The sequence below is a fragment of the Mercurialis annua genome, linkage group LG2 (assembly GCF_937616625.2).
Source record: "Mercurialis annua linkage group LG2, ddMerAnnu1.2, whole genome shotgun sequence".
Taxonomy (NCBI): Eukaryota; Viridiplantae; Streptophyta; class Magnoliopsida; order Malpighiales; family Euphorbiaceae; genus Mercurialis; species Mercurialis annua.
Window position 1 is genome coordinate 46,304,205 of NC_065571.1, and position 13,069 is coordinate 46,317,273.

The following is a 13,069-nucleotide window of genomic DNA, read 5'->3' on the forward strand; positions in this document are numbered from 1 at the left end:
TCATCCAATTTCATATTGCACTCTTCAATTGTAGGTCCATCAGACTCACCTAGAGTTTTGAGAACGGCCATCAATTGTTCGTCAATATCATCAACTTTACCTTTTTTATGACGTTTTCCATTTTTCTTTTCAAGAAATCCGGCTGAATTGGGTGAATCAAGATCAACATCAATAGGTGACTCTAGATTTACTGGCGTTGGTTCATTAGCCAATGAAGGTTCTACGTCATCTAAATTAACCGTTTCAGGCATAGTTTCTCTAGAAGGACCCCAACCATCTTTACCAGTTGCTGTTATACCATCAAACAATGATTTCATCTCATCCCCATATTGCAATCCAACATATCGAAATTGTTTTGCGTCCGGAACTCTCTGTTACATGATAAAATTAATATTAATTTTATTAACCACTTCATATTTAAAATTTAAATTACTAATAGAAATAAATTAAGTAGTACCTTTAAATATTCATCCCATTCTTCAGAACTCCAATTAACTGTATTTGTTACAGGATCGAATCCATGTCCGCTTTTTCCTACTATATTCGACCATATAGTATATTTTTGTCTCAAGTAGTTCCATTGATTTTTCATTTGTTTTTGATTTAACTTGAGATTCTTTTTTTCTTCAAATGCTTTTATAATTTTTAGCCAGAAATCTTTCTTTAAACTACTCCCTTGTTTTCCAGCATCACTCACTTGTTCAATGCATAAGTCCAAATTTTTTTTAACTAAAACAGGATCCTTCCAATTGGCTCTAGTATAATCATCGGATGCCATTCTATATATGAAATATTAACAATAATCAATCCAAGACTCAATAAAATTCTACTGTATGATCTGGAATCTTGTGAGCACTTAATAGTAAACTGTTATTTAATAGGTTGTGTTTAAGAAAAATGTAAATACGAGCAATGTCCACTGAATTTGGCAGGTGTCCAAAAACTTGCTAAAGAAACATATAATCATAATAACCCCCCATTTATAGTATTGCAGTAGTAATCTTTTTCCAAACTAGTAATGTATATATGGTTAAATCAATCTTGTAATAAGAATAGTAAATACGTAATCATAGTTTCTACATGTATAAACATCATGCATCACATTTTCATCATGATCGAATCATAGTTATTATCCCATACAACACTAATTAGCATAGGTAATGAATTAATTCAATTAATTTCAGCTCTAACTTTTCCATTATCATCATAATTAATGATTAGAAATCTGGTTTTCAGTTCTATCCCCGCAATACTAATTATAATTAATTCGACAATCATCTATTAAATACCCAATTTATTGTCCAATGCAAACATAGAAAAACCCTTAAATAATCTCTCAAATTATAATAATTAGATTAACAAATATGGCGAATTCAATTTAATTTTCAAAATATAAAATACAGATAATTAGTATTTGAACATGTAAAGTAAAAAAATATAAAAGGAACCAAATAATATACCTTATTATCAATTGAATCAACCCAATAAAGCTTGAGACGAAAGAGATGATGGAGCCTTCTAATTTTTTTTAATATACTGAACACCAAAAACAATTCAATGATTTCAATATTAAATATGAACGAGAAAGAAAATCATATTTCAGAAGGAGTACATAACAACAATTTTGATAACAATACTAATACCTGTAGTAAAAGGATTTGAAGTGATTAATACTAGTTGAGTGTCTTCAATTCAATCACACGTTGTTTATGAGAAAAAAAATAGGGTTGTGATGGAGAAGAGAACAGATTTGTACGTGGGTAATAATTTGAGGGTAATGAGGATATTAAAGTCAGTTTAATTTCAAACTTTCAAAATCTTACAACTTAGCGTGTTAAGTAGAAATTTTAAGTCAAAATTTCAAACTTATTATTTTAAGTGACTTTTAGCTTAATTGAATAAGTTAAGTTGGTATATTTGTGATTATCAAATGGACTTAAAACAATTAAGTGCTGAATTAATTAATTTAATCAATAAGTAGGGTTATCAAACACCCCCTTAGTCATTTTTTAGAAATGTAAAAGAAGTTTAGTGATTTTAAATTAAAGTTAGAAACATTAGTAATTGAAGGAACTAATATCAGGGAGCTTGGATGGTTTTAAGCCATTTCTCTCGCATGGGTCTTTTTATTTTTTTCACTAGAACAAAAAAAAAATATGTGAAATAGTAATTAACTTTAGATGTTAAAACTATTATCGCTTAAATCTGAGTGTACAAGGGACCAAAAACATAAACTTTTGAGGCATACAAATAATTTTGACCTTAATTTTTTGAAATTATATTTTTTGAATGATTTTATAAAATTTTGATTTTATTTTTATAATTTTGAATAAAATAAATAAATAAATATTAATCATCAATAATTATATCTATTAATGTAAATTAAAGTAATTTAAAATTTATAGACAAAAAAAAATATTGCAAATTAACATAAATATTTAATATCATTAAAAAGACGAGGACGTTGAATAACTTACATATAATTTTTATTCTTGTTTAATTTATAAACATAAATTTTTATTTTTAACGACTATTAAAATATAAATCAAATTTTAAAATTTTAAAATTAAATTAATGATAATACTAAACACCAACCGTTTTATTTTATTAATTCATTTTTGGAATTATTTTCCAAATACCTGTTTTTGGTAAAGTATTTACAACATTTTGACCCATATTTCCCTTATTTCCTACGCTACTTATTTTTTTTAACTTATTTACAAAAGTACCCACTGTATATAGAAGTTTTATCTCATTTTAGGTTAAAATTTTACATATTCACTTTTTTTTCTCTCCTTCTCTCGCAAAATTCTCTCTTTCTTTCTTCTTATTTTTCATTTGAATCAGTTTGTCTCCTCCGGTTACCTTTCTGTTCGTCTTTTCCGTTTGCTTTTCCGTTCGCGCTTCCGTTCGTCTACTTCCGATGGATTTCTCGTTGTTTTCGGTCGTTTTTCCGTTCGAGGTATAAATTTCTCGACTCGTTTTTAGATTTGTATAATTTTTTAGGTTTTCTGTAATGATTTTAATATTTTGTAAATAAATTATTATAGATTTACAATTTTTATTTATAAAATTGTTTTATTATTCATATAATTGTTTATTTTATCTTTTTTTTATTCATAAATTTGTTTATTACTACTGATTTTGTAAAGAAAATATTAATTTATGATACATTTGTAGTAATTTTATAATATATTTACGTTTTAGTGTATTTTTGGTGTATTTATAGTGTATTTCTGATGTTTTTCGGAATATCTATGTTTTTTTTGTATTTTTACCGTTTTTTAATATATTTTTAATATATTTATAGTGTTTATGTTACATTTGTAGTATTTATGATGTATTTATAATGTTTTTATGGTATAGAACACAAAAAAACATTACAATTTTAATTATTTGCTTAAAAGTTTCTGATGGGTTTGAAATGTACTCATCAGAAAGGTCTTATTTCTGTTCAAAAACTTCTACATTCTTCCATAACATTCCGGGGCCCACAACTATTACAACTTCACGAACCTCTTGAAAACTCTGGAATTTTCACACATCCATCTCCAGAAACTTCCTGATCCGCCATTTATAAATAGCCCATCACCACCCCCGCTCTCCATCATCAACAACAGAAAAAAAAACCTTCAGCAAAAACAATCTCAAGCCAAGAAGAAAAACTTAATAATCAGAAGAAAATGGATTTGAGGCTAATGGGCATCGATGCACCTCTCTTCCAAACCCTCCACCACATGATGGACGTTACCGGCGATGAATCCGACAAGACATTGAACGCTCCGATACGGTGTTACGTAAGAGATGCGAAGGCAATGGCCTCCACCCCAGCTGATGTGAAGGAGACTGCGGATTCCTATGTGTTCATCATAGACATGCCGGGATTGAAGTCGGGTGATATCAAAGTGCAGGTGGAAGACGACAATGTGCTGTTGATCGCCGGTGAACGGAAGCGTGAAGAAGAGAAAGAAGGAGGTGCTAAGTATGTGAGAATGGAGCGTAGAGTTGGTAAGTTTATGAGGAAATTTGTGTTGCCGGAGAATGCTAATGTCGAAGCTATTTCTGCTGTTTGTCAAGATGGGGTTTTGACCGTCACTATTGAGAAGCTGCCGCCGCCGCAGCCCAAGAAGCCTAAGACTATTGAAGTTAAGATTGCTTGAAAATGTTAATTTTTGTGTTACTGAAAAATGATGAATGATTGAGAATGTGTTTATTGTAATGTCTGCTTTTAATTGTAATGTTCTACTTGAAATGTTAATTGTTATGTCTCTGCATTTCAAAACTTTATTGTTTGAGCAAATTTCACATGTGTCATTGTTAATTTTTAAGCTCTTCATTTTGTTTCCATTCAGTTTAGTTTTACCCAATTGTGTTTTTAATTTGGAGTCAGTTGACAGTTTCATTTAAGAGTTGTAATACAGTTAAATACGAATTTTTGGTTTATGTTTTGGATTCCAGTTATATTGATCGAGTTGTTTTTCTTAAGATACTGGTATATATTACTGCATTTAATTTTCCTATACATGCTGTTCTGCATATGCAAATCAATCACTAATGCATTTTCTGTACAGTTCTTAATCAACTTTAAACTGAGATTGTCATCAAAATGTTACTTAACGTCTACCTGAGATACTTTTGTGGGTGGAAAAGTATCTTTCTTTTCTCATGATGTAACTGTGCATCTTTTGGATGGTTAACATAATCATCCACTCTGAGAATTAACTAAAACAATAACTCATTCAAAAAGTTGAAAGTGATAAATGCATATCCGTTGGTAATGATGAAAATGAAAACATCGTCGACGGACCATCCATCGGTAAATTAAGATGCCACGGACCGTTGGTAATCTAATATGTTTGAAATCCGTCGATTATAAAAGTTCCTCAGTTTTGTCGATAATTCGTAGCCATTGATAATTTGTTGAATTTATAATAGACTTTGTTCTGTTGGTAGATTCCGTTATACTCCTTCCGTCCCATTCTAATTGACCAAATTTTTTATTTTGAGTGTCTCATTTTATTTGTAAACTTCTATTTATGGAATATTTTTCACATCTCTTTTTTTCTTTTATCCTCATCAATTAATTTAAAAGCATTTTTTTTAAAAAAATGATAAAATATTTAACGTAATATGAGGATATAAAAGTAAAATTAAAATTTCTTAAACAATGTGTGCTGGAAATTTTCTCAATTAAAATGAGACAGAGGGAGTAAAAGACTTCAGTCTATCGGTAGATTCTGTCGTAGATAAGCTGTTTTTTAGTTCTGCCTTATATAGGGATTTAAATTTTAGTTTTCTAGATATCAGAATCATTTTTACATTTTGGTGCAGATAAGTCATTTTGCGTCTAAACCTTTTTGCTCCTCGGTAACAATGGGGTTATTTTTGTACCTTTTCTCTTTTTTAAATGGTCAAATATCGTAAAAAAATCAAATCTTTTATAAAAGTTTTATAAAAGTCATGACCTTTCAATTTTGTTGATGTTGGCCAAAAATAGATTATTTGGTTTTAGTTGTGGCCAACTCTCAATTTGATTTCAATTTGCCTATGTGGCGCCTACGTGGCATGCACATATATTGAAAGGTCAGAAATTTTGTGAAACCAAATAATTCATTTTTGGCCAAAATCGACAAAATTGAAAGGTAAGAACTTTTGTGAAATCAAATAATCAGTTTTTGGCTAAAATCGATAAAATTGAAAGGTCGGAATTTTTGTAAAACTTTTGTGAAAGATTTGGCATTTTTACGACATTTGGCATTTTTAAAATGGTGTTTAGTCATGAAACTGCTAAGTTGTCTAATTTTTATTTATTTACACATAAGTAACTTAATATTTTATGACTAATAGAGGGTAAGGGCTAATTTGAATTACTTCAAAACGTTGAAGGTTTAAATAATAAATAAAATCAAAAGACATTTTAATTTTTGAAGTTGGACCAAAATTTACTCATTTTGATCTTTGAAGTTGACCAAGTTGATTCAATTATCATTTTGAGATTATTCAAATTGGTTCACATAACACCGAAAATTGATTCTGTTTATTTTTTTCGTCTATATGATTTTTTTTAAAAAATATCTTTAATATTTAAAACAATTATTAATTTTATATTTATAATTTTTTAACCATTTTACCCTCTTCTTCATTTAAATATCAAAAATTAAATAATATTTAAAACTAAAATATTTATCAATACAATTAAAACTCAATTAAACACTTCGAAATCTAATTAAAATAATCAAAATTCAACTAAACAAATTGAAATTAATTAAAAAAATTAAACCAATCAAAATTCAATTAAACCAATCAAAAATAAAATTAAATCTAATTAAATCAACTAAAATTAAAATTAAATATTCCAAAATCACCTACGATCTTTACCGAATCAATTTCCAAATTTAATTAAAAAATATTTGATATTTTTGTATCAGAAAAGACGAACGGAACGACCCGTTTCGTCGTCCCCGACTCACCAGAGTGAGGAACAGACCCACGGATTTGTTCTTCTCAAGTGAACAAACCTCGTGGGTCTGCTCTTCACTTCGGTGAGGAAAGAATAGACCCACGGCGATCCGTTCGTCTTTTCTGATGCAAAAAAAATTATTTGTTTAATTAAATTTGAAATTAGAGATGGGAAAAAGCAGGCGATAGAAATAATTAATTTAATTATATTTAATTTAAATTTTGATTGGTCTAATTGAATTTTAATTTGTTTAATTGTATTTTGAAGTGTTTAATTAAATTTTGAAGTGTTTAATTGAGTTTCGATTGTTTTAATAAACATTTTCATTTAAATGTTATTTAATTATAGATATTTAAATGAAGAAAAGGACGTAAATGGTTAAAAATGCTATAAATATAAAATTGGTAAGTATTTTGATATGATGTGAACCATTTTATACAGTTTTAAGGATCAAAATGAGCAGATTTCGACCTGAGGATCTTATCAATTCTTTTGGTCCGACCTCAAAAGCTAAAATGAACTTTTTGCCACAAATAAAAGGTTTTAAGTGTTCTTTCAATAAAACTTAGGAGTTTTTTTTATTCTTTCTGCCGTTAAAAAACTTCTACATTCTTCCACAACAATCCGGTCCCACAGCTACTGCAACTTCAGAACATCCTGAAAATTCTGGAATTTTCTCTCCATAAACATCCTCTTCCATCACCTATAAATCGCCCATCACCACCCCCATCTTCCATCATCAACAATAGAAAAAAAGCACATTCAGCAAAAACAAACAATCTCAAGCCAATCAGATTTAACAATCTCAACCCAAGAAAGAAAATGGATTTGAGGCTAATGGGCATCGATGCACCTCTCTTCCAAACCCTCCACCACATGATGGACGTCACCGGCGATGACTCCGACAAGTCGCTGAACGCTCCGACCCGGTGTTACGTAAGAGATGCGAAGGCGATGGCCTCCACCCCAGCTGATGTGAAGGAGACTGCGGATTCCTATGTGTTCATCATAGACATGCCGGGGTTGAAGTCGGGTGATATCAAAGTGCAGGTAGAAGACGACAATGTGCTGTTGATCGCCGGTGAACGGAAGCGTGAAGAAGAGAAAGAAGGAGGTGCTAAGTATGTGAGAATGGAGCGGAGAGTTGGTAAGTTTATGAGGAAATTTGTGTTGCCGGAGAATGCTAATGTCGAAGCTATTTCTGCTGTTTGTCAAGATGGGGTTTTGACCGTCACGATCGAGAAGCTGCCGCCGCCGCAGCCGAAGAAGCCTAAGACTGTTGAAGTTAAGATTGCTTGAAATGTTAATTTTTGTGTTACTGGAAAATGATGAATGATTGAGAATGTATCTGGTTTATTGTGATGTCTCTGCTTTTAACTGTAATGTTCTACTTGAAATTTTAATTGATATTTCTCTGCTTTTGTTATATTTTTTATGAGATGTTTGGTTTCATGTTACGTGGTGGAAATGAATGTACTCGTAAGATTAAATTTTTTTATGAACTGATCAGACGCTGTAACGCCTATGATGAATTTCAAAACTTTATTTTTTGAGCAAATTTCTCATGTCATTATTATGTGTTTTAGCTCTTTATTTTGTTTCCATTCAGTTTAGTTTTACCCAATTGTGTTTTCCATTTGGAGTCTAAAAAGTCTGGTTTATTCTTTTAGATACTCGTATATATTTGTGCATTTAATTTTCCTATACATGCTGTTCTGCATATGCAAATCAATCTGCAAATCAATCGCCAATTCAGTGCTGCATTTTCTGTATAGTTCTTAATCAACTTAAAACTGAGATGGTCATCAAAATGTTACTTAACATCTACAAAAGTATATTTCTTTTCTCATGATGTAACTGGACATCTTTTAGATGGTTAACATAATCATCCACTGTGAGAATTAACTAAAAGAATAACTTATTCAAAATGTTGGAAGTAATAAATGCATATCAGTTGGTAATGATGAAAATGAGAACATCGTTTCATTGTTTACATTACCGACGGACTATCTGTCGGTAAATTAAGGTGCCAAGGATCGTTGGTAATCTAACATGTTGGAAATCCGGCGATAATAAAAATTTCTTGATTTTGTTGGTAATTCGTAGCTACGCCGTTGCTAATTGTTGAGTTTATAATAGACTTTGGTACGACGGTGAATACCGTTTTTTAATAAATGTTTCTAGTAGTAATTTAACTCTGTCTAATAGGGCTTTAAATATTAGTTTTCTAGATATCAAGGTCATTTTTGCTCCTCGTTGATAGCAATAGGGTCATTTCTATATCTTTTCTTTTTTTAAAATGGTGTTTAGTCATGAAACTAGCTCTCCGATGAAGTGTTATTTTTATGTTTAATTTAGCATGAAAAAATAGCAAAATTACTATATTTAGCATAACATTTGAATTTTATCTTCAACGCAAAATGCAAAAAAAATGTTATAATTATTTACGATGATGATTATTTATTATCTTCTTTATTTATTATTTTTCAATCACATATTTTAATATTTTAATTAATAGTTTATTTGTCATATTTGATATACTAATAAGTCTTTTTAATAAAATTTTATTTAACAAATCTTATTTATGGTCAATTAAATCGAAAAACACTACAATATATTTGTGGAGACACCTTATTAAAAAATCGACGGATTATATAAAAAATAATTAATCATATATTTTCTTATTATATTGGAGTGTGTTTAATTATTATTAAACAAATTAATCTATCGAGATTCTAAAAATGAATAGAGGAAGCACAAATTTAATTTTTTATTAAAAAAAATAATATGTTAAAATAATAAATGTAAAAAGAATTAATAGTGGTAAAACTGTAATTAATAATAAATTGATATTGGTTGTTAAAATTTAACCCCAAACTTACTTACTCGTGGCAACCTTCCGGCCGCCCAACGACCTACATATGCTATAGTAGGTGTTAAATTTAACACATGATATAGTATATGCTAAATTTAGCATTAACTATAGCATTGTATTAGATTTTTTTTAAAAAAATGAAATGTTAAATTATAGCATTAACACCTCATTTTAATATTACATTGGAAATATTCTAAGATTTTAAATTAAATTATTTAAATTTTATTTATTTACACATAAAAAACTTAACATTTTATGACTTACAGAGGCTAACGTTGGGGTAATTTGCACTACATTAAAAACATTGAAGATTTTAAAAATAAAATAAAATAATGACAAAAGGTATAAAAAGGTCTGTTACAAACAGACATACCTTAAAAGGTCTGTTACACACAGACAAAGGTCTGTGTTACAAAATTTCGAAGTTCTGTAACAAACAGGCACAAACCTTTAAAGGTTTGTTTGCCTCTGGGCAGCGAAGGTCGTTTTTTTTAATTTTTTTTAATAAAAAAATTAATTAGAGTTAATTGGAAAGAAGAGGGTGAAATAATATAAAAAAAAATAAGAAATATAAAATTAGAAAATATATTAAACATTAAGAGTGTATTTGAATCTTATCCCTACGTGAGCTACTTAATGTCTGTTAGTTAAAGTCATGGACGGAGGGACTTTTTTGTTCAATTTAAAGACAATAAGGGTTTTTTGTGTCAAAAAAGTTTAAGGGATGATTCGTATTTTTGAGAAAACTTGAAAGGGTTTTTTTTTTTGTACCTTTTGCCTAAAATAAATAAAGGACTTAAGTGCCCTTTCAAAAAAAACCTCAGGAGTTTTTTATTCTTTCTACCATTAAAAAACTTCTACATTCTTCCATAACATTCCGAGCCCACAGCTAGTGCAGCTTCAGAACCTCCTGAAAATTCTGGATTTTTCTCTCCATAAACATCCTCTTCATCACCTATAAATGGCCCATCACCACCCATATCTTCCATCATAAACAACCAGAAGAAAATCTTCAGCGAAAAAAATAAATCTCAAGCCAATCAAGTAACAATCTCAACCCAAGAAAAAAAATGGATTTGAGGCTAATGGGCATCGATGCACCTCTCTTCCAAACCCTCCACCACATGATGGACGTCACCGGCGATGACTCCGACAAGTCGCTGAACGCTCCGACACGGTGTTACGTAAGAGATGCAAAGGCAATGGCCTCCACACCAGCTGACGTGAAGGAGACTGCAGATTCCTATGTGTTCATCATAGACATGCCGGGGTTGAAGTCGGGTGATATCAAAGTGCAGGTGGAAGACGACAATGTGCTGTTGATCGCCGGTGAACGGAAGCGTGAAGAAGAGAAAGAAGGAGGTGCTAAGTACGTGAGAATGGAGCGGAGAGTTGGTAAGTTTATGAGGAAATTTGTGTTGCCGGAGAATGCTAATGTCGAAGCTATTTCTGCTGCTTGTCAAGATGGGGTTTTGACCGTCACGATCGAGAAATTGCCGCCGCCGCAGCCGAAGAAGCCTAAGACTATTGAAGTTAAAATTGCTTGAAATGTTTTAATTTGTGTTCTGTTTTTATGAATAAATATGGATTTAGTTTATGTCTCTGTTTTTATCAGTTGTTTAATGGGTTTGTTTATGCTGTTTCTGAGTGATGCATTCGTAAAATTGAAAAAGAAATTATGAATTAAGATGCTGTAGAGATGTTCTGATTATCTCTAATTATGTCTGCAAAATAAGGGAATTAATCATAAGTGAAAAACAATGGTTAGAACAGGGACATATCTAAATTGAAGCATCCTTATTTACTCAACGATTAGGAAAAAAATTAACAAAAAAGGAGTAAAAAATTATATATTTTGTATTGATAATAATTTTTTTGATGAAATGTATCTTAATTTTCTTATAATTCTGGATGTATGAAATTATTTTGTTTATAGATTATATCTGTACTGGAAATTATAAATTATTTAACAAATTTAATTTGAATAAAAATATTAATTGTCACTATTGTCGTAAGGTAATATGGGTTACAAGCAAAATAGTTACTCCCTCCGTCCCGTTTAAGAAGGGACATATCCCATTTTTATTTGTCCCATCTAAGAAGGCCATATCGTGTTTTCTGTGCCAATTTATATTGAACTTCCACTTTTATCCCTTTAGTTATTTCAATATGTATTAAATGCAACTTAAGTTACAATAAATCTATACTATTATTAGGAGAAACTATACTAATAAATAGGGGTAGACATGACAAAATAAAATATTGTCTTATTTTATTAATTTTTGTGCAAAACTCATTTGTCCCTTCTTAAACGGGACGGAGGGAGTATAAAAAAGTTCACCAATAATATTAAAAGGTCAACAATTACATAACCTGCGTGTATTGACATTTTATTATTTTTTGTAATTTGTATGAAATTGTGTTCCAAATTTTAATACTATTAAAAGGTCAACAATTAGTATTACAACACATACATTTCTGGCTAAAAAGTGGGCAAAACCCATGCTAAGACCCTCGTACTATACCATTTTTATTCCGGAAGCCCCTACTCCAAACTTGTTCACATTCGAGTCCCTGTACTTTGCAAAGTCGAATTTTAACACCCTTATTCGGACGGAATTTGGCAAGTGTGCCTCACTCGCTGTTATGTGAGAGTGTAAAATAAAATCGCCTGGTTTTTTTAACTTTTCACCCTTATAAACTAATGGATAAAATATACATAAAATATAAGGACTTCTAACTTAATTTTTCCCTTTCTTCCTCACCTCATCTTCTTCACCTGTAAATTTCCACTTCAACATAATACTATTTATTTCATCTTTATCCCAACAAAATCTTAATTCCTATAATTCACTCTGTTTTAATAAAACCCATTTTAAATCTTCTTTTATAATCTCAAAACCCGGTAACCATTTATGAAACCCTCTCATGTGTTCTGTACATCAATGAATAAAGATCTGTTTCTGATTTCTTCATCTGAAAATCAGATTTAATTCTTGTTTTATTGAGACAGAAGAAAAAAATTGGAAGTCAAGCTTATTTCTTCACATGTAATCATTATCATTCATTCAAGAAATCTCAAACATCATAGCTCCAATCCCCAACAAACTTTAATGTTGTAGTGCAAAAACTTGAAACCTAATATTACTGCATATTTATAATTATGGTGTAAAAATAAACAAAAGAAAGTTGGAGTTGAAACAGACCAAACAACTCCCAAAAAAAAACGGATTCAAAAGAAATGTCGAAATGAGCTTATCATATGTGGTAATTTTAAAAATCGACCAAGAACACATTCAGACATTTCAATTTTGAATTTTGGTTAACGATTCTGGTTGCGGAAAGGAGAACAACGATAGATGGGTTCAAGAAAGGAGAAGCAGTTGGCGATGGATGGGTCCATGAAAGAAAAACGACGTCTATTAAAATCTCAGAGTTTGTTAATTAAAATTGGGAGAGAAGATGATGGTCAAATGATAGTTTTGCCATCAAACTTATTTAATTTTACAGTTTTTCTATTAAGTTATAATTTTATATGAGATAAGTCTTTAAAATTGATGCCGCGTAGACCTCAACATATGGAAAGAAATGCCAAGTCATATTTTTCTGTTAACTAACGGAGAGTGAGGCACACTTGCCAAATTCCGTCCAATTAAGGGTGTTAAAATTCGATTTTGCAAAGTACATGGACTCGTACGTGAGCAAGTTTGGAGTAGGGGTTTTCGGAATAAAAA

The 13,069-nt window shown here is 30.3% G+C and overlaps 3 protein-coding genes and 1 long non-coding RNA gene across 4 annotated transcripts; 3 read left to right on the plus strand and 1 right to left on the minus strand.

The window, feature by feature from the left end:
* Positions 1–463: 463 nt before the first annotated feature.
* Positions 464–1,986, minus strand: LOC126670156 (uncharacterized). Its single transcript, XR_008790035.1, has 3 exons — positions 1,644–1,986; positions 1,461–1,536; positions 464–779 (listed from the first exon to the last, which is right to left on the minus strand). It is a non-coding gene; the product is annotated as an uncharacterized LOC126670156 (long non-coding RNA).
* Positions 1,987–3,511: 1,525 nt separating this feature from the next.
* On the plus strand, positions 3,512–4,273 carry LOC126666813 (17.1 kDa class II heat shock protein-like). Its single transcript, XM_050359686.2, has one exon. The coding sequence runs from the start codon at positions 3,684–3,686 to the stop codon at positions 4,158–4,160; it is 477 nt and encodes a 158-aa protein (XP_050215643.1). The 5' UTR covers positions 3,512–3,683; the 3' UTR covers positions 4,161–4,273.
* Positions 4,274–7,118: 2,845 nt separating this feature from the next.
* On the plus strand, positions 7,119–7,886 carry LOC130014757 (17.1 kDa class II heat shock protein-like). Its single transcript, XM_056104768.1, has one exon. It carries the CDS (start codon positions 7,283–7,285, stop codon positions 7,757–7,759), a length of 477 nt encoding a protein of 158 aa, XP_055960743.1. The 5' UTR covers positions 7,119–7,282; the 3' UTR covers positions 7,760–7,886.
* Positions 7,887–10,250: 2,364 nt separating this feature from the next.
* On the plus strand, positions 10,251–10,932 carry LOC126666814 (17.1 kDa class II heat shock protein-like). Its single transcript, XM_050359688.2, has one exon. The coding sequence runs from the start codon at positions 10,406–10,408 to the stop codon at positions 10,880–10,882; it is 477 nt and encodes a 158-aa protein (XP_050215645.1). The 5' UTR covers positions 10,251–10,405; the 3' UTR covers positions 10,883–10,932.
* Positions 10,933–13,069: the final 2,137 nt, after the last annotated feature.